At 38.5% G+C, this 24,154-nt stretch overlaps 1 protein-coding gene across 6 annotated transcripts in view; it reads left to right on the top strand.

Moving 5' to 3' along the window:
- BMAL1 (basic helix-loop-helix ARNT like 1) overlaps positions 1 to 24,154 on the top strand; it is a 54,173-nt gene that overhangs the window by 14,767 nt on the left and 15,252 nt on the right. For 4 of the 6 annotated variants that reach the window (XM_051622195.1, XM_051622198.1, XM_051622193.1 and 1 more), the window contains exons 2-11: positions 2,202 to 2,300; positions 12,666 to 12,787; positions 13,519 to 13,666; positions 16,662 to 16,682; positions 17,661 to 17,699; positions 18,027 to 18,068; positions 19,354 to 19,511; positions 20,902 to 20,981; positions 21,990 to 22,082; positions 22,999 to 23,116. In XM_051622195.1, the coding sequence (XP_051478155.1) occupies positions 13,527 to 13,666; positions 16,662 to 16,682; positions 17,661 to 17,699; positions 18,027 to 18,068; positions 19,354 to 19,511; positions 20,902 to 20,981; positions 21,990 to 22,082; positions 22,999 to 23,116 (691 nt within the window). In that variant the 5' untranslated portion in view covers positions 2,202 to 2,300; positions 12,666 to 12,787; positions 13,519 to 13,526. The remainder of the gene's footprint in view (positions 1 to 2,201; positions 2,301 to 12,665; positions 12,788 to 13,518; positions 13,667 to 16,661; positions 16,683 to 17,660; positions 17,700 to 18,026; positions 18,069 to 19,353; positions 19,512 to 20,901; positions 20,982 to 21,989; positions 22,083 to 22,998; positions 23,117 to 24,154) is intronic. The other 2 variants (XM_051622197.1, XM_051622196.1) reach the window with 1 other exon arrangement.

The following is a 24,154-nucleotide window of genomic DNA, read 5'->3' as shown; positions in this document are numbered from 1 at the left end:
AATAAAGTTTATACTCCCACTGAAGCAATGAGTACAGAGTGAATAGGAACACTCTCTTCTGTGCCTATATATTCATAATTTGTCATTCATGAAAGAACAAACTCCTGAACAGAGAAAATGTCACAGTGCAGGTGTGGATCAGTAGAAGGAATTCAGCACACCTTGCCTTGCTCAAACCATGCAGGGATTTGCATGTGGAAAACAAATCCCGCTGGAGTGCTGTAAATAAGCTGAAAGTGCAGTTAAGGGATATAATGGGGATATTTCAATCACTCCCTGCTGTTGAAAGGGACAGTTCTCCCCCTTGCCCTCTTCTGGCATGTCTTAACCCCTTGCTTTGCACTCGTTCTGGCTATCATCTGAACCGTCAGTAACATAGTTGAGTTTGCTGACACCCGAAAAAGACTGTGCTATCTGTCAGGTTGTTATTCATCCTAATGAGCAGATTGATTCAACCCACTGTATGGACAGGCTCTGGGGACTGTATTAAGTCTGTGCTGGAGTATGGAATGGGAAATCTGGGGGAAGAGTGACAAGGAAGAGAAGAAAAAAGGGAGTGAAGCCAGCCCTTTGATGGCTCTAAGATGTTGTATCAACTGTTCTGTGGAGCTTTGCTGTGAGGTTTTCCACAGTATCTCATGCTTATTCTGAGCTAGACAAATGGGACTTTTTCCAAGCCATGTAGCTGTGATTGAGGTACTTATCACTCTGGACATGAATGTAAAAGACAGTACATATTCTGCATGGTTTCTCTAAATTATCGCTGGATTTTCTCCATCAAGTCTTACTTTGAATGCTATGATTTACAAAGCCTCAGAAGCAAAAATTTCCTAGATGCTGGCTTCAGTGAAGTGCATATTATAGGATGTTCGGGGCTTACCTTGGAGATGGATCACATTACACAGAAATTCCAGTTTATCCAAGGTAGCATAAAAAGTAGCTAGTGCTGCGGCAGCTGAAGCCAAGAGTATGTCACTTGCACGATGGGTATATGGTATGATGACACATCTAACTTTACTTTTAATGTCCTGTTAAAGGGCTTATTTTAATTGTCATTTTGGTTTCACAGTTGCTTCAAACTGGTGAAAGTATGATGTGAGACTGGAAGGAGCTGTCCTGCAGTTGTGCTTGCCCTATCCTGAGGCAGTACGAAGTATGACTGTTGGTTGGGCAGCTGCACGAGCAGCTTTCAGCTAGAGCAATTCTGCTCATAATGTACTGTACCAACATTAGTGCTGGCCGTAGGGAGATGTTGGGAACTTGCCCTACTTCTCCGTGTTCACTGATGCTCCAGTTCCTAGCTGCTTGATGTGAGTCTCTCTGAAGAGCAGAGAACTGAATAATGCCACAGTATGAGCTGTCACAACTCTGAAATGCTGCCTTTCTCAGTGTTAGCAGCAGATCGCGCATTTAAAAAGCATGATTTCAGGAACGGAGGAAGTTATTATTTCTGAAGCATTGAACAAGACTGAAAATGGCATGTGTATTTTTTTTGACATTTGTGTGAAGTGCTAAATTGTCACAGTGTCTCAGTTTTCACTAGTTTGATTTGGATTTAACTGGCAAATAGTGTGACTTCATGAAACCAAACTCCTGAGCTTATGTATGTTAGTGTTTATTGCTGCTCTGCATATTTCAAAGGAACTCCAGGTGCAGAGATAAGGAACTAAGGGTATTTGCATGAGTGTGTGTGTGTGCCAGTTTTTTAAAGTTGGAAGTCTGTAAATACGTCTAAGTTGTAAATTTCTTCATTTCCACACATAAACTTTGTTCACGGAACACATAAAGTAGCTATGTCATCATTGCATGTTCTTCTGCAGCTATTTTTCTTTTTTTTAGCAGACTACCTACTCATATATCTGACAAAAAGCTATGGTGCTTTCCTATCCAAAACCCAGTGGTACAGTGGAAGAACAAAAATGAAGCTGAGCCTCTGATATATTGCCAAGATAGTATGAAGGAATATTGATGTTCATATGGATGTGATGCATATGTATAGTTAGGTTAAAAAAAGCTTTTAAGAAACCAGTGGGAAAAAAATGAACCTGTCAAGGACATGTGTGCTACAGGAAACAGTAGAGAGGCAGTTGTGTGGGGAATACCCCTGCTTGATTCAAGGCAGGCTGAGAATATCTTCTTTTTCCCAAGGCTTTCTTTAGGATCAAAGGGGAACTGACAGCCTGTCAACTTTTCTTTGTCAGGCTGGCAGAGTGCTGAGAGAACGGACGGCTTCTTCCAGCCAGAGACGGAATTTAGCAGGACCAGAGGGAGTGTGCAAAAACTGGAAACAAAAGTATGAGGTATAAATATAACCACCTGTTTCTACACTGCTTTTTATGACATTTTTACCCCTTTGTTTCTGTGCTTTGTTCCCTGAAGATATAAACTCATCAGTTGTAGTTTGCTTGGCAATAGAGCTCTGAATGAAAGGTCTCACACATGCCAAATGTATTTGGGTTTGTTGTAGTAATAGTGTGAATGGAAAACAGAACCAACTGCATGCAGTTTGTTTCACAATATTTGGCCCAGGGCATATTACCCAAAGGAAAATGCAGGAAACTGGATTTGTCACCTTAGATGCACTTCAGAGACTAAAGAAGCTTGTAGTGGTTCAACCTATTAAACTGAAAAATGGCTAACATCCCTGAATGTATAAGTCAAGTGAGGAAATATTACTTGGATAGCATTAGTCATATTAGAGCTGGAATGCATCTGTCGTCTAGTTTTGATGCCTATAATTCTCCAGTATGAGGAGGGGAGAAGAAAAAGAAAACCTAACAATAGTACAGAAAGATTTGGTGAGTGGAAGCTGGAGTCACTAATGGAGTACTAAAATAGTGCTTTGCCAATGAGAAGAGTGGATTGATTTAAAGCTTGTTCTCACTTGAAATCTTTAAATCAAGACATCCTATTGCAATTTATATTAAAACACAAGCAGTAGTTATGAGCTTGAGAAAGAAATCCTAGAATGGGTTCCACAGTGTGTTGAATCACCAGTTGGACTGGAGTGAAATCTGACACAGAGCTTCTACCTTGGAAGTAAATGGGAAAGTGTTTTGCTGGGCTGGTATTTCATATAGATACCTTTTAGAAGACACATTTCTTAGAACTTCTTGTGGGTCCTTTCTGCCATTAAAAGACAATTTTGGAGATTACAGGCTGAGAGATTTGGAGTTGTTCGACCTGGAGAAGAGAAGGCTTTGGGAAGACCTCATAGAGGCCTTTCAGCATCTGAAGGGGCTACAGGAAAGCTGGGGAGGGACTTTTTACAAAGGCTTGTAGCAAGAAGACAAAGGCTAATGGATTAAAATGGGAAGAGGAGAGATTTAGGTTAGACATTAGGAGGAAATTCTTCAGTGTGAGTGTGGTGAGACACTAGAACCAGGTAGGCTGTGGAAGCCTCCTCCCTGAAAGTGTTCAAGCCTGTGCTGGATGGGGCTCTGAGCAACCTGATCTAGTGTCAGAAGGTTGCTTCTGGGAGGTGTCCCTGCCAATACAGGGAGTTGGATAAAGATGATCTTTAAGGTCCCTTCCAACTCAAACCATTGTATGGTTCTATGATCATGAGCCACAGGAAGAGTGTTAGCTAACCGACACATTCCACCTCTCGCCTCTGCAAATCACATATTAAACAATCATCATTAAAATCCACATCCATAACAAAATTTTCACAAACTTCACTCACACAGCAAAAAAGCCCACACCACAATAAAAACAGCCTCACAATACCAAACAGGAATGGATAATTTACACACAATCCACTCCTCACCCCTTCACCACAATTATAACAACCAAAATTCCCCACAATCGTACTTCAGTCCGTGTTTTGCCTGTTACTTTGCCTCATTTTTATGCTTGTCTCAGCCCCACATTGGGCACCATTAAATGTCGTAGTTTCGGTGTAGTGACAAGAGCCACACGACTGTGCACTCACCCCTCCCCACTGTGCAATGGCAAGGAGAAAATCCAACTAAACAGCTGGTGGGTCAAGACAAGGACAAGGAGGGTTCACTCACTGATTGTGGTCACAGGCAAAGCAGACTCAATCTGGGGAAAAATATCAGTTTTAACTTGTCACTAATTGGATGCGAACAGGACAAAGAAAACAAAGAACAGAACTTAAATACCTCACCCTACCCCTTCATTACTTTGTTCCCGATTTCTTTGCCTCCTTCTCAGCAGTACAGGGGAACAGCAAACGGGGTCTAGAATCAGTGCATCACGTGTTGTTTGCTGCTCCTCCTTCCTCCTCAGGGAGAGGATTCCTCAGAAACCTCCTCTGCTTCCCCATGGGGTCCCTCCCATGGGAGAGTCCTCCATGAACCTCTCATTCATGAGTCCCTCTTGCTAGGTGCAGTCAATCAGGAACTGGCTGCTCCAGCACGGGCTTCCCACACAGTTACAGGCTGCTTTGGGAACAGTCACCTCCCCATGCACAGGATCCTTCGAAGCAGCAGGTCCACATCTATTCCATCATGGTCCTTCATGGGCTGCTCCACTGTGCTCCTCCATGGGCTGCAGGGGGTCAGCCTGCTGTCTCACCACAGCCTGCAGGTGAACCTCTGCTTGGGCACCTCCTCCACTCCTTCCTCACCGACCTTGGTATCTCTGCTCCAGCACTGCTCTCAACTCTTTGCTCTCCACCTCTCCCTCTGCTCTGCTCTCAGGTCTTATGACCTTGGTTTCCCCTTTCATACATTAATCACAGAGGTGCAGCCATTCTATCTCATGGCTCAGCCTTGGCCAGAGGTGTGGCCATATTTTTGGAACCAAGGGAGCTTTCAGCAGCTTCTTACAGGAGCCATCCCAGGGGCCTGTCCCCTGCTACTAAACTGGCACCTCACCAAACCAACTCAATACTGGAGCTTCATTTAACCACAGTAAGGAGAACTTAAGCCTGCCCAGAACTTATTGTGATCATAATAATACTTACAATTAATGGTTAGACTTTGAGGCACTCGTAAGCAATACATTAAAGATGGAAATTTAACTGCATGATATTTATCTTGCCCAGTTTGGGTAATCGAAGGGTGAGGACATCCTTCAAACTTGTATCTAAATCACCCACCTGCAATAGACCAGAGCTTTTACTTAGGAGTTAGATGAAATCTTGAAACGATGCATTTTTTTGGGCTGCAGGTGCAAAAGGTAGGCATCCCAGTTGTGAGTTAAGGATGCATTGATTTGTAAATTCTCACTGTCCATGTAAACATGAGGAGTGGTTAAGCAGCTTACCTGCTTGTCATCTTGTATGCTTCTGCTCTGGAAATGTCAGTCTGGGTTATGTATAGTCCACTTAAGGAGAAATTTCTATTTTTCTAAAAACTTTTGCTTTCAAGTCAACTCTGCAGTGCAGCACAGTGTGAGACATTTTGTTGACACATCAGAAGCAATGTGAGCAACTTGGGAGACTTCACAGAACTACTGCCTCCTCAAATGGGAGGGGCATTTTGGGTTTTTTGTTGTGGTGTTGGGTTTTTTTAAGGTTTCTGATCAAACCACACTGGAAGTACATAAGCTACTAAAGAAGTCAACAATAACTTTGATTAAATTTTTACTTAATTATCCAGCATCAATATACTGCAATTTACCCACATGATAGAATAGATTTCCCAGTGTCTTTCAGCCTCCCTCCCTCCCCAAATCCCTTGGATGGCTTAGGGCTGATGAACGAGATTGTGGAACAATTCTTCACACTTTGCAGGCTGGACCTGCCTTGGAAACTCAGTTTGAGAACTCAAACTAAATGTGTATTTTAGCAATTGAGGGAGTAGATTTTATTTTTTTACTGCTTTTGGGTCTGTCATTACTGACAGAATAATGAACTTTGGTGTTAAATGAATATAATTAGGTATCTGGCCCAAAGGACTTGTCTATTAATTTTAAGTCCTCCACTCCCAGTGTTGAAAGTATGATACTTTGTTCCTTCCCACACATGCCCAAAGTCTTTTGAAGGATTTGAATAAATGAATATTAAATACTACAGCTGAACATGGATTTTGTGAACTTGCCTTACCAGCATTTAACACCAGTGGACCCTATTTTTAAGTGTAAAATATAATTATACTATAACTTACACTACAGAAATTCTGGGGTGCTTTGCTGAACAAAATATACATAGCATTGTCTTAAAGTAAGTTGGGTTGTTTGTCTTGATTTTTAAATTTTTTTAAATAAAACGTGTATGATATTAGCTCAGTCCTTTTCTTAGAGGCAGATGTTCTCAGAATAACTGATTTTTATTCCATTTCAGCCATATCTATTTCCAGTGAAATCAAACTATTTTCGATCAACAAGACCTGTTGAAATAAGGCATCCACAGGCATGGAGGAATGTGCTAATTGATAATTATACCTTGATAATTATACCTGTGTGTAATTCTTAGTGTAATTTTTCTAACTCTTTTTAGGAGATTGGCTGTTATCTTACAGATTTTGTATGACAGTGATACTTTTTTGAGAAGGCTTCCTTAACAGATCCATCTTCTTGACATTAGAGATGATATCTGAAAATATGTTCCTAGAATACCTGTGGGGATCTGGGTGTGTCTGTAAAATGTTATGAGGCACCCAGTAAATTGTTTGCACAGCTCTGAGGCAGAATTCACTAGTTACTTTTCTAAGAAGAGATACCTGAACGGATTGCTCTCATTCTGGTCGCTGTGGCTGAGCTTAGTAATTACTTCAGCACTGATGTAGTTATACTCGTTATCTAGCAATGTGAGGACCACTACTTGCTGCTTCCAAGAAGCCTGTAGAGAGGCTATGGTTTCTTCGTGTGTGGATAACAGCCATGTTTGGTAGGTGTACTGCAGAAATCCCTTAAAACCTAATCTTCCAAGAAAGGCATATCATCTTGTTTCCCCTGGGGATGCAGTTTCTGGAAACCTAAGGAGTTTGGTGGATTGATTATTGAAGCAGGCCAAGTTCTTTTGGTAACAGCAGCATCTGAGAGATTTCCAAGAGTATGCATCACCACCTTTTCACAAGGTTTTGGTTACTTCCTTTCTGATACTTCCTTTCGATGGCTGCCCAAAATGAATGAGCCAACACAAGCTAGCTTCAAATAACAGCTTAAATAGTCTAATCTTGGCTGGTGAGAAGCTTATACTAGATCAAGCTTTCAGTAATGATTGCAAACTAGCAAGCTTTGCAGAAACACCCTTGTAGCTGGGATGCACTGAATTAGGTAGAGAGGCAAATGATCTTGAGATGCAATGAGAAATGAAATCTCCTGTGTCCAAGGGTCATATGGTTAGCCTCTGATGATTATGATAGTCTCCAGACTCAGTAGCAGTTCTGTAGAACTGTATGCTGAATTTTTAGCTATATCACTAGAGGTATGTACCAGTACCCTACTAGGAGGGAAACACTTAATCCATAGCCCAGGCAGACCCCTTTCAGTCTGAACAGATTTGATTCCTGGAATTGACATGTATTTGCTTTGGTTTTACTCCAGTTCTCATTTTCTGCTGTGAGAATGGTCTGTATCTCCACCTTTGAGGCCCTCCCATGGGACTGCACCAGCCTTGAAGCAAACATGTTCTTCACTGAAAGAAGAACTAGAGCTAGGATTTTTTTGGGTTGTTAAATCTATTTGGTTCTCTTTCAAGAACCAGCCCCTTTTCCTTTCTTCCAATGCTGTCTGAAGCTTCATACTTATAGATGATACAGGGAGAAGTGACTGTTACACCACATGGGTGTGCTACCAATCAGAGGGATCTTGACAAGCAGAGAAAAGGGTCAACAAGAACCTCACAAAGTTCAACAAAGGGAAATGCCAAGTCCTGTATCTGGAGAGGAAAATTCCCATGCCCAAGTACAGCCTAGGGACTGACCATCTGGAAAAAATGAGCCACCAGTGATGCCCTTGCAAAGATGGACAACAGCCTCCTTGATTGTTAGGAATAGTGTTGCCAGCAGGCTGAGGGAAGTGATCCTTCCCATTTATTGAGCACTGGTGAGACACTTCTGTGTACCTGGGTCTAGTTCTGAGCTTCCCAATGCAAGGAAAAGTTATTTTATTTACCATTACTTTTGGTTTTGGAGCAACAGAGAAGTCCTATGTCAAAATAGTTTGAAGTAAAAGTTTTGAGTACCTGCCTTTGCCCTTTTAAAGGAGAAATGAGATCTGAGCTCCCTCTTGAGCTGGAAGTCTTACGTTCTCTAAGAAGAAGACAAAATTCAGAATGTTGCCTGTGACTCCTTTACTGCTATGACAGTCTGGAAAACTCCTGTGAGGTGATGCCAGGATATCACTTACTCTGTCTTTTCTCAGAGACACTGGTGATGAACAGGCTTGGTTTGGTAAGGGAGTACATGTGGACAGTGTATTGAACTGCCTTTACATTAACTTACTTAGATGTTCTTTGTGTAGGTGGAGTTTTTCTTCTGCTTATTGGAATATTTTTCTATTTTTTTCTACTACTATGTCAATAGTAGTATTAATCTTGTAACTTTGTGGCTGGTTTAAACACCTGGGCTGCTTCCCTTCAGCCTGCTACTTCTTCCTTCAGAAAGATGGGGAGCATCTGTTGGAGCAGTAAGTTGCTTGAGCAGCTGAAGTCTGTGCCTCTGCCTTCCATGGAGCAGAGGGTACTTGAGCAGCCTCGGTTGAAGGCTGGGTAGCAGCAGCTGTGAACACAGGACGTGCAGGAGGCTGCTGGATCACTGCAGCTCTGTGTGTGTGGTTAAGGATGGAGTTGAAATGTGAGCTACAGATGTCTAGAACTCAAATGTGGATGGTAAGCTGCCAGGGGTTGGCACATATGCTGATGAGTGAGTAGTAAAAAGATGATCTCAACAAGCAAACCAGGGTAAAATTACTTATTTTCTCCAGAGGGTGCGGTGAGATGCATCTGCATGTGAGAGGAAGCCACAGGGTTTTTTATCTTATGGGAGAACAGAGTGTTCTTGCAAATAGTATTAGGGAGTTCAAGAAACACAAATGTGCCATTAAAGCAAAACAGTATCAATGTATCAGCCAAATATGAAGTATTCTGAAGGCTGGTCCTTAGGTACTGAAGGAAAGGGAAAGTACCACTGCTTTACTTCAAATACCTTCCTTTGATTCACACGGAGTATTTAATAATAAAAATTCTGACATTGAAATTGCTTGTTACATGGAGCAGCTATTCCTGGGTGTGCCAGTATATATCTTGAAATCATCACAGGGACATTTGCAGTCCTTGTGCTGCTGAGCAGAAATCTCTCACCACTCCTGAGTGTGTGCACACCTGGAGTACACATACATCTACAACACCTCTTGAAGAAACACAAAAAGTGAAGATAAATAATCTTACTCTACTGTTTCTTACTAGTTTGTACTGTGACAGTTAACTTTGGAGACAGAATACTGCTGTGAAGGGAAGTTGATGATTTCCTTTTTGTAGCTGTTTTTGGTTCAGTCATTACGCAGAGGGACAATGAGTATCTTTTCAATTACTTCTTAAGGAAACCACACCACAGTTTTCCTCTGTCATTGCAAAATAGTACTTTGAAGATATGAGACACTCCTGATTCATAAAGCTATGAATTGTGCTTCTGTTAGAACAAATATGTATGCATGTTGGAGACAGTTGACTGTTGCCTAGGGGTAACAGAAACTGGTGGTGCTTGTGTAAAGAGGTCTTGACTCCCAGATGGGTGCTTGGCAGATGTAGTTGACCTACTTTAGCTCTGACCTTGATTTGCTCAGAGGTGTTTATGTACTCATGATCAGCTTTGCTGCATGATTAAGCTAGTCACGTGTCATCTAACTTTTTTTTTTTTTTAAGAGATGAACACTAAGATCTGTTTTTACTGTCTTATTACCCTGTTACAGAGGGTTGGAGAAAGATCCAATGCAAGGGAGGGCAATCCTGAGGGAAGCAGTACCAAACAGGCTGTGGAGAGACACTGTCATGTGATACAGTGACAAAATATAATTTTATTCTCATCTACAGGAGAATTTAATCAGGAAGTGGACTGCATGGCATTTTGTCAAGTAGGTCCTTGAAGTATGTTGGCAACAGGCTGGGCATCATAAATGGAAGATCTGAACTTTGCTTATCTGTATGGGTAACTTTTGTGTTCCTCCTCATAGAGGAATGTTTTGAGCCATTGAACAACTAGCAGCTGGAGGGTGAAGAGATAGTAAAAGACTCAATTTTTCAGAATTTTAAGAAAGCCTTGCAACAAAACACTTTTCTGAACTGTTCACTATTTCTGATAGTGGGGCATGCTGATTTTTGCTCTGATCATTGAGTTGACATTTTCTTAACTTTAAACCTCATTTCAGGAGACGTGCATGATTCTTAACTCCTATAATGCGAAAATGTAGGACTGTGATTGTTAGAACTAGAATGAGCATTTGGGACATGGTAGAGAAATGGCTGACTTGAAAGGAAATTGAGAATTCTGGGTTTTATGTAATTGTGTTCTGCTTAAATGGTCAAGACACTTAAAATAGCTGCTTTGAAACTCAAATATAGGCACTTGGTTATAATTTAAAATAGCAGCACAGTTGAATAGATACTTGATTTCAAGATTTTTTTCTATAAAACTGCTTTGAAGTTTTTGTTTCGAGATGAACAACAAAGCCTTTTTTTTTTTTTCATTAAAGCATACCAGTGACTTGTGCAGTGTTCTGAATATTAAGCTAAAATACTGGCTGTTGCAAGCATTCTTAAAGGGAAAGGATTGTGTTCAACTTCCAACCCCTTTTTTTTCCCTTTTTGTTTTTTTCATTCCAGCTCATCCTAGGCTTCTGTATGAGGTCATCATAAGTGGTCCATAAAATTATATTGAGCAGTAAAATGTGAGTTCAAGTGCACTCACATATAGAGGTGTTCAGGAACTTCTGACAGTTAATTGTGGGTGGTTGGGCCAGAAATTTTGGAAGCTATTTACTTCTAGTATGTGCTTTATACAGAGCTTGGGTTATATATTAGGTTCCAAGACTGGATCATGGATGTACAGTAATTGGGCAGCGTAAAAAAGTGACATTTGGTGTGACAGTGCTTTTATCACTGGATTCACAGGGCTTAGTCACAGACCACATTAAGTTCAGCTATAATTGACTTCTACACATCATCTGAGGTTGAAGGTAATGTTTTTACATCTGACCCAAGCAGAAAGAAATGGTCAGTAACTGGTTTTAACTGGTGGCTTATAAATTAAGCTGCAGTAATCTCATAAACCACAATAACATAATCTAGTTTATAGTTGTTGGGCTACTTTGAGTAAGAGAGACAGAGCAGACAACTAGGAAAAATATTATATGGGAAGAAAGTAAGGCCTGATCTACAAGTAACTGTATTAGAGTGAATGAAAGCCATGTAAAATAAACTGTCATTATGGATTCAGTAGCAGGTTATAATTAAATTTATACTGATTCAGCTTTTGTCAGGGACCTTTTGGTGTCAGCCGGCCTCTTGACTTGCCTGTTAGCAGTATGTGCACACATTTGGAAATACATGACTCCTTTTTCATTTTTGAGAAAGGACCAGAGAGAAATTGTCGGGTTAGATGGACAATGAGCCCTCAGCAGCTTTTAGAATGACAATGATCCTTTGCTCAAAAGTTGGTGGTATTAAGGCAATGACTTGCCTGACCTTAGATTTAAGAGCTGTGATCCTGACTATTATTACTGTAACATGACCAGCAATTTAGATAATTTAAACTTCTGAAATAAAATCTGAGTTTGCTATTCTGGCAGAGCTGACGGCATTGATACCATTTACTTTGGATTTTGTGAGGTTTCTGTTGGCTTGTAACTCTCAATATGTCTATAAGTAATTTAGGAGAATTGGTTGTAATGTGGTCAATGTTGATAGAATACTGGTTGTTTGACACCCGACTTTCTGAGTGCCATAGGGGCTTGATGATCCACAGAATTGGGAAGTTCTGCTGTCTTCACAGGTTGGAAAGGCAGTCATGATGTTCACAGATGCATTAAACAGAAAACAATGTATCCAAAAGACTTTCAAAGATTTTGCAGGAGGCAGACTTAGCACAGTTTTTACGTCTTGTGTAGTAAATTTTGCTGAAAAAAACTTGTTCTGTGACAGAAATCTGGAAGGGAAGGACTTCCCTTCAGACCTTCATCTGCAGAGCAGACACTAAGTTTACAGTGTTGAGGACTTGAGTTATGGTATGGGGTGTGGATTTTATTTAAAACTTGAAGCATACAGAACAGATCAATATTTTAACCCCTTCCCTTTGAAAATGCCAACTGCTGTTAAAAGGGGAAGTAAAATAGTAAGCCAAGCCCAAAGTGTCTTACTGCTATGGCCACTTTAAACAGGAGGTAGCCAGGAGTGAAAGGCAGGTCTGTCTTTTGCACTGTGACAGCAGTTTGAGTCATTCTGCTAGCATCTGACAACAAATGTGTTCAGACCTGATCATTGTTTGCAAGAGGATGGGTTTTATGCAGAGCAAAGAATGGTAGGCAAGGCCCAAAAGGAATTGATGCTGAAGAGATTCCTTCTGTGCCAAAGCTTGATCCACTGGAGAGGCACATCCCTTTTGATGGTGGATAAAGCTTCTACACTTTATAAGGAAATGAAAATTCAATCCTTGAGTAGAAAAAAATGTACTTGCTGTTATGAACTGTCTAAAATTATTGTTCTGAACAAACTTGTTTTGAAAGTGGTTTTTAAGCTTGCTGGTTTTCTTCATATTCAGGTTTTTGAAACTACTTGACTAAGAATATGAGGCATGGAAGAGTTTTAAGGTGATCAACTGCTTCAAGCTGAGCATTGTCATCTTTCACCAGGTTGATCTAGGCTTCCCAGACAGGCTTTCAGGTAAAAACTGTACTATTTCACTGTTGATGCCATTTAGTATTAAATAATCTTTTCACAGGGTTTCTTCCAATAATATAAATATTTGCAGTCTAGAGGATTAAAACATGTATGTCTCTGATGGAAAAGCTATTTAGATTTATTTGTACCTTTAAAGTCTTAGACCATCACTGGGCTATTAAGGTTTTGGTGTGGGTTTTTTTTTTTTTGGTGGGGTCTGCTGTGGTGGAGGTGTTTATTCAATCTGATTTTCTTGGAAATCTTCTAAATTCTGTTCCATGAAATTCAGTAGAGTTAGAATCTCAAAGCTTGTCAGCTTTGGTAATACAATCTTCAAATGGAGAAACACACTAAAACTAGTGTTACCAGTCAGTGAAAGGCAGACAAAGCTTTACTTAGGTAGAAGCCGTTAGCTGGCCAGTTAACATAAGAGTAAACCTGGCATCGTTTAAGATGAGGCTGACAATTCTTCACAACAATTGTGTTAAGTATTGAGGACAGCTGTGGTTTGTATGCAATATTAAATACACCAGTAGCTGGAAAAGGAGAAATTGATTATTACCTGCTTTACAGCAAAAGGAAGTAATAAAAGTCTATTCTTGCAGCTTCAAAGAATACTAAGTTTGAGATTTGAGGGTATTTTTTGTTAAAAATATGTAAGTTTCTGCTTCTATTAATGCAGTGGGTTTTTGGTGTTTGTTTTGTTTCCTTTTGTTTTTTTGGGTCAATATTAGCTAATCCAATGGCAGACCAAAGGATGGACATATCTTCTACAATTAGTGACTTTATGTCACCAGACCCTGCTGACTTGATCTCCAGTTCCCTTAGCACTTCAGGAATGGATTCTAATAGGAAAAGAAAGGGAAGTTCTACTGATTATCAGTAAGTTCAATTTCTCTTGATTTAACACTGTTAAAAAGAAGTTGTAACATAACAATACAGTGGGGGAGACAAAAGATGTATTTATAGTAATTCTAAAATAACCTTTTCTTGACAATCTGGCATAAGGGTTTCAGTAAAGAAAAAAGCTACTATGCACTAAGAGAAAAGTTCATTATTAATAATAAAAATGAAGCCTTAATCTCAGTGCAGCTAGAATTGAGAGCTATCAACTGGAGTAAGGTTGAGGGAAGAAGTCTTTGGCTGATGAGAGGGGGTGGAAAAATTAATACTGATGAATATACAGTGTGAAGGTTGACAATATTGGCCATTTACGTAGGAAGCAGAATAACTTACTAGTGGGAGAGAAGATAATAAATTTATTAAAAAGCAGAAGCAAAACTCAGAATAGTTCCTTTTCTTCATCTATTTTTGCCTATTTAGTCACTTCCTATCAGTGTGTGACCAGTCTCTGCCTGATGCAGCTGTTTCGGTCTCCCAGTTGAATGTGAAGCTGAGTGGTCTCTGGTGTGTGACAGTAGATCTGCCTTTCCTCTAATCAACCGATCTAATCTTGTGTTGGTCCTTGACTGTAGGCTGTTATTCCTGACAAAATGAAAGCTTGGTCTCTTCTGAATCAGTGTTTGAAGGTGCTTTTTTCAAGAAAGCTTCTTCTCTTTAAGGGAAGCTTGCTAATAACAGTGCTCAGCAGCACTGTGAAAACCATAGCTTCTTTACTGGGGCAAGTGTTTGAAATAGAAATCACACCAACTCTGCTTTAGAATAGGTTGTGCTAAAGTTTGTCGAATTTCCAAATGTGTAATATCTTCTTCACCAGGTAATCCAACATCAACCTACTTCCTCCAAGTCATTGGGCAGACCTCATGTATTTTAACTTTACAAAGTCTAGCTGCAGGGTAACTTGTAAATGGGTCCCATCCACTATTAATAGGGTTACATAGTAAATTTTTATGTAACTTAGCACAAATTTTATCATTGTGGTCCTTTGGATTGTTGACAGTTATCTTCCCAGGGAGGGGTAGAATTTTTAGCCCATGCCAAGTATGACAATTAAGAATTAGGTTCCCTGTGCATAGGACTTCTTTTTAGAACAACTTACAGAATGTACTGTTTAAAGATCACAAACATAGGGCATACATACCTTCTCTAATAGGCATTTAGTCTTCCTGAAAAGTGGATGATTCCTAGTTGAATTGACTACCACAAAATTTAGTGAAAAGCCTTAATCTTACCAACTTCCTCTTCTCTATAAAGGATTTCTCCATCTTTATTCTTCTGGGTAGGAAGCATTGCTCAAGTCCTCTTTTCCAAAAGACAGCTTGCTCTTGTAAGTTATAATTCTGCCCTGTAGGTTGTGTGTGCATTTTATTAAATTTATGAAAACACTGTTTCCATGAATCCTAAGTAAAATAAGTTCACAACAGCTGTCATTGTGTCACTGGTCATGTTGTGTTGCAGAGGAAATTGTGGCTAGTAAATATTCCTATTTTAAAATAGAACCGAAGGTGTAGACTTCCTTGATCTCTCCTTCTATATGTATGTATTGGTAAATGTTGTTCAGACATGCTGCCTCTTAACAATTTATTTTTTTATATCAATAAGTGTCCAGTTTCATGCTTCCCTTACCAATGTCAGGGATTAAGGAAGACAGAACCTGACTGTTTTAGTGTGCTTCTTCATTCACCTCTGAAGTACAAGCAAGCATATTGATCAGCTGCGCTTTCCAGATTTCCACACCAGCTTCTTTTCAATTCTTTCTCCTGCCACTCCTCCAGGAAAATTCCTGTCACTTCAGCAAAGGTTGTCTGTTCTCTGCTACAGTCTGTTTTAGTCAGATACTGGGATCCAAGACTTCATGCACAGGTCTATGAATGCTTAATTTCTTTTCTTGGGAGTAGTGTTGTCAGTTGAAATAATACACAATAAGAAAACAAACTACTCTGAAGCATTTTTAACTACCTTGTACCTCTTTTAGATTTTGCTTTTTGGGTATTTCTAAGGCTAAAATGAATTTTGCCACAAGGAGCATCCAGTAGCTAAGGGTGGCATCACAAGTGGAAAACTGCTGCCTTGTTTCTGTTTCCAAGTACTGTTCTAGGCCTGCATGCTGTTTCCTTGTGAGCATCAGAAGTGCTCTGAACCATTGACTAAGACAGTAACTCAAATGTGCAAACTGAGATGAAGAAAACCTTTAGCATTATTCAAACTTCTTTTAAAAACTGATTGCAAAGATAATGGGTTCTAAAGTGCAGTGAGTAATATATTAAAGACTATCATATTTATTTAAGAAGGCTGTTGTCCAGTGTTGAACAGGAATAACTGATAGCTTAATGGCTAATATGAGAAGACTTTTCAGAATAGTCTTATAAAACGTAGCCTCTTTAAACATTTTAAAGCTCAGTGGTATTTCAGATCACTTTACAGTCTAAAAGTGATGCCAGCTGTTGGCTTGCATGTAGAAATTCTGTTTCATTTCCTTATGACAAGTTTGTGTAAAGATCAGAATTACAACTTTAGTACTGAGTGAAAGAACATGTTCATCTGTCCTGCTGAGCAGAATAAAAAAAAAGAGAAACATGGAATCCTTCCCTCTTGCCCCAACTTTGGTGTTTTCTGAAATCCCATTTATCTAACCACAAGGGCAGAAAGCACAGATATTTCAGATCTTTCATTTCTGAAGATGAAACAATATCTACATTATTTGCATAACATAATTTAGGTTAGTTGTTTTACTAGTTTTTGACATTAAGTGTAATGAACTATGCTTTCTTTTCTTAAAAAGCAGAATTATTCTTGCAGAAAGTAGATTAATTTGAAGAAGCTTGTCACCTTAGAATACATTCACTGCTATTATCCTATTTTCATTGTGCTTTTTGTTTCAAATAGAATATAAATTAGCTTTAGAATTGCAACAGAAAATGTAAGACATTATTCTTATTCCCTTCATATGGTGTACTTTATTTTTCTTTCTTTTCAGACTTGATGGCTTTCCTTTTGAGTAAGTATAAATATTTTAATAACGTATTTCACTTGAAAAATATGCTTGGTGTTTGTCCTTGCCTATCCCTTCCCCTTACCTAAAATGTGCAGGTAAAAATTAAACCAGAACAAGCCAGGCTTAAACTGTCCATTTAAGCACAGTTGAATAGATTTATATGTAGCAGAACGGTCTCTTCTTAATTCTTTTGTCTAACTTTGCTGTAGTCTTAGGCATTCAACTTTTTTTACCAGATACAGCTATGAAAACTTACACTCTCCTTACTTCTGTACATACGGTTACAATAGTAAAATGTAACAAGGGGGTTCCTTTTTAGTCTTCATGCCTCCTTCCTTACATTTTTTTTAATGTTGAGGCAAAATTAAGCCATGTACCTACACTGAAAGTTGTATTAATTTAAAATGTGCTGGGTTAGTTTCATAGTCTCTCATCCTGTCCAGGTATTTGGCCATTTTCAGTGGTTTGTGGGTCAAGATTATTACCATATTCTACCCCAACATCAGCTACCATAAGGCAGACTGAAGTGCAGAACACACAGGTGTGTCTGCACACAGTAATTCGTGGCAATTTGTGAATTTATTTCGTGGTAATTTTTTTTTAATGATAGTAAATGCAAGTTAGCCTTATTTCTGGTGAAGGCATGAAAAATATCTGCTTTGAGATGTCCTTTTTTCCCCTCTAGTTAACTGAAAAACATTTTTATAACAGATGATATCTTTGAACTGCAGCATGTCTTTCTGTCAAACACATCAAACTGTGCCATTTTGTTAGCTCTGAAGGAGACACAACTAATTTAAGAAAATGTTTTAATATTACAAAACCCACACAACTTAAAGTCCTTCCAGGTTCTCACTTCTATATTCTTATTTTTTTGCATTGAGGATTTAAAGATGACTGGAATACTTCATTCTAATTTTATGATAGCTTGATAACATTTTTGCTTAGTTTGTGATATATTGCTTTATTCTGTTTCTGCAGGGAAGGTATGGATACAGATAAAGATGACCAACATGGAAGGTACTGTTGATACAGTCACTAAAATGTTATTTTCACAGTACTGACATAGGGTCCTGTGTGTAGATACCTTTTTACAGTGTCACTGTGGTCAAGTCCCAAATGGTTTCTTTGTTGGGACTGAAAATTGTTGAAAAAATTAAGACAAATAAAAAAACCCCAACACTTTGAGCCACAGTGTTATAAATAACAATATTTTCTGAAGAAAGGTTAAAGAAATACTTGAATCTTTAAAAAAACTTATTTTAATGAGGATCTGTAGGTAAGATGCATTAAAAGAATTTGTTTTAGTGTTTTCGACACTAACTTTGTGATATAATTTCTCAACAGATTGGAGTATACAGACCAACAAGGTAGAATAAAAAATGCAAGGTAATACTCTAAACAAGTATATTGAAAAGAATTCTCTCTTGCTTTTTGCCATAGCAGCCTTCCAGTGCCTGAAGGGGCCTACCAGAAAGCTTGGGAGGGACGTTTTACAAGGGCATGTAGTGATAGGACAAGGGGTAATGAATTGGAAGAGGGGAAATTTAGGTTAGACATTAGGAAGAAATTCTTCACAATGAGGGGGGTGAGACACTGGAACAGGTTGCCCAGAGAAGCTGTTCATGCCCCATCACTAGAAGTCTTCTAGGCCAGGTTGGATGGGGCTTTGAGCAACCTGGTCTAGTGGGAGGTGTCCCTGCCCATGCAGGGGGGTTGGAGCTAGATGATCTTTAAGGTCCCTTCCACCCCAAACTATTCTATGATATGAAATATTTACAAGTGTTTCTTACCCTGAAAACTTTTTTTTTCCTAGCTTTGACCTCTTATTTTTCTGTATCTTTGCACTGTTGACATTTTTCATGTATAAACTGCATGTAGTTTTGTGTGAAAACACTAATTTGGTAGATAACTTGGTTTTAGTTACTTTTTGAACAATGAAATTTAATTCTATATGTTTCTGATAATGTTACGTGCTTTATTTTAGTTCTTTGAAACTCAGTATTTGGTTGTAAAAGTGTTAACAGTGACTTTAATATGGGAAAATATAAAACAAAAATTTAAATAATGAAGTGTTTATAATTATTTGTCCTGATTAGGAAGATTTAGTTTGAATGTATCTCGAAGACTTCAAGCAGAAAGCTATAGGATAAGTAGAAGACTTATCTTGCCACAGCAAAATGCAGTTTTGAATATTTAGTACATTCTTATAGTACACTGATTGCAAATTCTTCATTTAATGCTTTATTCAGTATTTATCTACACTGGAATTTGCTTATCTGTGACCTCTGTGATTCCAGTTATGTTTCAGTGTACATGCAAATCACACAGTGTTGTACAGCAGTAGAAATCTCTAGATAAGTTTGTTCTGCTTAGTGAATTGTTTCAGAACTGAGGATTCAGTGTCCCATACAGCCAGCATGGCGTGCCTTTTCTGATAAACTAGAGCCATGTGCTGCAGCCTTGCCTGTTGCTTATAACTGTTACTCACCCAAATAATGAACATAAAATGTCTGAAGAATTCTGTATCTGGATGTCCTCTTCTCGAGAATGAGAGGGTATCTTAGTTATCAGGACGGGGTTATTCTTGTGTTTTTGTTATATTGGATTTGGGTTAATTTTATTTATTTTTTCACGCTTTTCTGTTTTTTTTCTCACCACTGTGCTTGTTTAGGGAGGCTCATAGCCAAATTGAAAAAAGGCGTAGAGATAAAATGAACAGTTTTATAGATGAACTGGCATCTTTGGTGCCAACGTGCAACGCTATGTCTCGAAAGCTGGATAAACTCACCGTGCTGAGGATGGCTGTCCAGCACATGAAAACATTACGTGGTAAGTTGATTGAGGGTGGAGGGGTGGGGATGGGACAGGGCTGGAGGAAGATGGCAAAATGGGGTTTCCCCAAAGCCACGCTTTGTCTCTCCCTTTCTTGTCCTATTGCCAAGGGAGAGTAGGTTAATACACTTTGGGAGGACTTCTCCTCTTAGTATGCGGTGCTGCTCGTTCATTTATAACTTACTGATTCATAGCCCAATATCCTGATCCATGAGCAATGTGTGGATGAGAAAAGAGGAATTTTCTATCATATGACCTGATTGATCACTAGAGTGAACAAAAGTGATGCAGCTGAGGCAGGTGAGGGAACAAAGTGGGAGTGCACAGTTGAATCTTGTGTAGCACTAAGCTTTCAAGCAGTGTGCAAAACTTGTTGGATAGAGAGGTTAGATTTTAGGTGTAAGTCATGTTCCTACAGGACTTCTGAGGTTTTTTGTTCATACCTTTAGCTCTGCATGAAATAATGGAGAGTACTTTGAAAAATCTGGTTTAGTCTTTTTAGCCAGATTCTGTTACACGCACCTGAAGGGAAACATGCAGATTTTTAAGAGTTTGGGTTTGTCCAAATTTCTGTATGTGTTCCCTGAGAGGGGTAAATCGATGTTGAAATCTTAAGCCTTCAAGAAGTACAGCCCTGCAAAAAGATAGGGATGCAGCTTATTTAAAGAAAGAGTCACCATTCTAGTTTCTAGGAGACCTGGTGTCTTCCAATCTCATTTGTCGTAGTGTTTTTGAAAGGTTTAACTTTTTCTGCCACTGTCATTTGACTAGGTTAGTGCTTCCCAGCACTTCAGTTGGTACTAATTTGACTCTTTTATCTTTATGAAGGGAATAGAATGAGAAGAATTGCTCTTTAATAAATAGCTGCCTCATTTGTTACTAATTTTGGGCTTTTGACATTGTGAGATGATGTCATGGTAATGCTGTTTTTTGTCATTGGCATGGAATGAGAGAACTGGTTTGTAAGTTCCTAAGTGACAATCTGTTTACATGACCTTGTCATGTTTTACTAAGTTCTAAAGAGAAGAAATAGTTTGAAGGGTTTATTCTTTAATCTCTTGTTTTCAATTTCTGAGACTAGATTGTGAATCCAAGGACAGCCTTTGGGTTACAAAAATATGTCAAGGAACACTTTTGTATCTAAGAAGGCATTTCATTTCCATTGCTACATTATGCTGTGTTTGTGTTTTAGCAAAAAAGCTTCATCGTTCTTAAAGTTAATACCAACAGATCTCATGTTGATAGTAAAGTAAAACCAAAAAGCAGCCTTCATTTTAAAGAACACCTGCAATGAATAGCAGTATAAGAAGGACCCAAAGCAAAATTGCTCATTTAAGTGTTTATTGTTAAGTTTGTGACATGGGGATTGTTTCTTTCTTTTCTTTAGGTGCTACAAATCCATATACAGAAGCAAACTATAAGCCTGCTTTTCTATCAGATGATGAATTAAAACATCTTATTCTCAGGGTATGTTTCAACTTTTAATTAAGATATACCAGTGACTGTGAATATAACTCTCCCAAAGCAAAACACCAGGTTTTTTCTGCCTTGTATCTCAGCTTTAGAGTGTTCTGATTATGGAGGATATTGAAGAAATCTGCAAGACTACTCCATAAAATCAATGAGTTTTAATGATGACTAGCATCTCAATTTAAGGAGAAAGATTTAAGAAGGAGATCTGAGGGGAACCTGGTATTTTGATGGTAATCATCAGAATCTTCAGTTATTCCATGGAATGAACTAAAATTACAGACATTGTTGCCTTGCTGACTTTCTGCCATGGGCTACCCTGACGTGATTTTCAATGTACAATGTTAAAATGAACACCTCTTTTTGAGGTCACTGATCTAACATTAGTATGTTTGGCTGCTTGCTATATACTTCTTTTATAGTCTGCAGAGTATATATCATCTCTCAATACTCAAGCTCTTCTAGTAGCTTGTGTAATTTGTGAAGCACTGCAGTGTCCAGATGCAGCATATGCAGAATTTAATTTCTGCAGCATTGTGACTCTAAAGCTATAAAATTAGAGCCTAATCCTGCATGTTTGTATGTGACTGACAAAGAGGGCTACTGAAGTGGGAATTACTTGCCTACAGGCATATGAATACCCAGGTTATGTTTAGTTTCTAAAAGAGGAGCTATGGAATAAATACAGTTAAAGTAGTATTTCCATTTGAAGGCATTATTAAACATAATCATATTATTCGACAAGATGTGGCTTCTTCCTTCCACTAAAAGTGATTTTCACATTCTGGGCATGATGCCCAGAATGATGCTGAAAATGTTTAAAGATGCAAAAGAATTATTTTATTGTAGCTTCATATCTTGCCTATTGACTCAGTTATCTCTAAATGCTAAGACAGCTCTCCTAGTGTAGAAATTCTACTGTATACAAAGTGGTTTTAAAGGTTATAGTGATGCAGTGAGGATGTATAACTTAGTAATGCATTTTTTTTTCTTTTTCCTAATTAGGCAGCAGATGGATTTCTTTTTGTTGTGGGCTGTGACAGAGGGAAGATACTATTTGTTTCAGAATCTGTCTTCAAGATCCTCAACTACAGTCAGGTATGCTTTTTCCATTTTAAGTAATTTTAGGCCTTAAAAGATTTGAAAGCTTTTTTTTTATTATGAGACTACATGGAGGGGTATTTCTGTGAAAAGTCTGTCTTGAAAGCCAGAATCTATTGCAAAGGAAGTTTTTCTCTGCTATATAATTAGATCCTAGTTTCGATTCAAATTAAGGACATGAAAAGGAGCTAAACTTACCTCACTGACTGATGAATTTTGATCAGGGATTTACCCTCAGGCTTTTAAAAACACTGTCTGTTTGGGAGCATAAGCAAATACTGGAAGATCGGTCTGAGGTTCTTCCAGTAGCTTTGTATGGATTGTTAAACTTGGTTTTCTTTCTGTCCTGGTTTTCCTAGCACACTTACTGATGGAAACTGGGAAGCAATTATACCAAAGCCAGGTTTTTATTATGTACTTAATGTGAAATTTAATTTGCATCATATATTGTGTTAATAATATCTTCATTTTTGCTGTCATCTGCCCTCCTTACCAAATACAAAAAATGTATGAGCTTCAGAAGTTTTCCTCAGGCAGCCTTTATTTAGGTATATGCTAAGTGTCTGCTCATCATGGAAATACTGAAAGTGAACATTTGCAGTTCTGATTGGTTTTTTTCCTTCAAATGTGTAGCATGTGAAGCAAGACTGAAGAGAAACCAGAATATTGTTCATGGTGTATTGAGCATTCTATGTCTCTAAAATTCAAACTAAAAATAATGAAGTAAATTACTATTTAATGTAGTCATAAATATATATATAAAACATACCTTTTCTTTAAATCCTGGATCTCAGATGTTTGACTTAGGTTGGTTAGATATATACCTAAAAGGATTGTTTATAATAGATACTAAAATTGGGAAAATATACTGAACAATTATTTTCATTTCTGACTGGATATTCCATCTCTACAGAATGATTTAATTGGACAAAGTTTATTTGATTACCTTCATCCTAAAGATATTGCCAAAGTGAAGGAGCAGCTCTCTTCGTCTGACACTGCACCACGAGAAAGGCTTATAGATGCAAAAAGTAAGTATTGCCACCTTTTGACAGTCAGTACTTCTGAATATTTGAATATTTGAATATTTTTCTAATGTCAAAAGTGTGTGTATGAGGTGCTGTTTGGATTGTGCCAAGGAAGTTTTAGCTTGAATATAGGAGGCAGGAAAAAAAAGTATAAAACAGATACTTGAGTATAGAAGCTTGTAGGTTTGGCATGCACTGCAATATAGGAGCATTAGATTTAAATAGCTTCACCTGTGAGGCATCAAGGTTTTAATTTTTCCTATGAAAACATATGAAGTATTTGTTCTAAGTTGTCATTCTCAATGGTCAGAATACAGGCAGTATTATTTTGATAAACCTGTCAGTCAGGTAGCTGTCAGTCAAGATAGAGGATTCTAATTAATTAATTGTTACTCTTCGCCACTTGCATCAATGACCTAACCTTTCTCTTAAATGTTTTTAACCTGGTCCTTGAAATAATTTCCTACTATGTCTCTTAGATCTATTCTACTCTGGTATTTTAAAGTAGCTCTGTATCTCTGCTGCTTTTGAGGTGAGGGGGTGTTTAATTCAATCTTGTAACAGGAGTCTGCATTGCTTAAGTAGAAGGTGGTATCTTACAACTGCAGATTTCCAGGTCACTAAGTCTCATGCTTGTCAGGAGCAGAAATCTCTAGCATCTCATCTCAAAGAAGCCACCAGCTTCAGAAACTGAAGCTGAGAGAGATCATTCCAGGGCAGTGAGCCTAGAGGCTCCAGCTGCATCAGCTGAAGTTTTTCTGGCTCCTGATTTTGTCTGGTTGTCAAGCACGTATATCCAGTGCTAGCTCAATTTCTATATGCCTCTGACAAAGTTAGGGCAAAAATAAATACTATGAATTACAGTCTTCCCATCTGCTATGATAGACTGATTGGTAGAATTTCAAGAACTCATGTTCTTAAGAGTACTAGTATGGATATTTGTATTTTTATGTTTGCATGAGTGACTCAAGCACAACTGGTATGCTCACCACTGAACAGCAGTTCCGAGTGCATGTGGTGCAGGACAGTCTGACCTCCTTC

Source organism: Apus apus, chromosome 5 (assembly GCF_020740795.1).
Source record: "Apus apus isolate bApuApu2 chromosome 5, bApuApu2.pri.cur, whole genome shotgun sequence".
Classification (NCBI taxonomy): Eukaryota; Metazoa; Chordata; class Aves; order Apodiformes; family Apodidae; genus Apus; species Apus apus.
The sequence above is the reverse complement of the archived record's forward strand: the minus strand, read 5'-3'. Positions and strand labels throughout refer to the sequence as shown.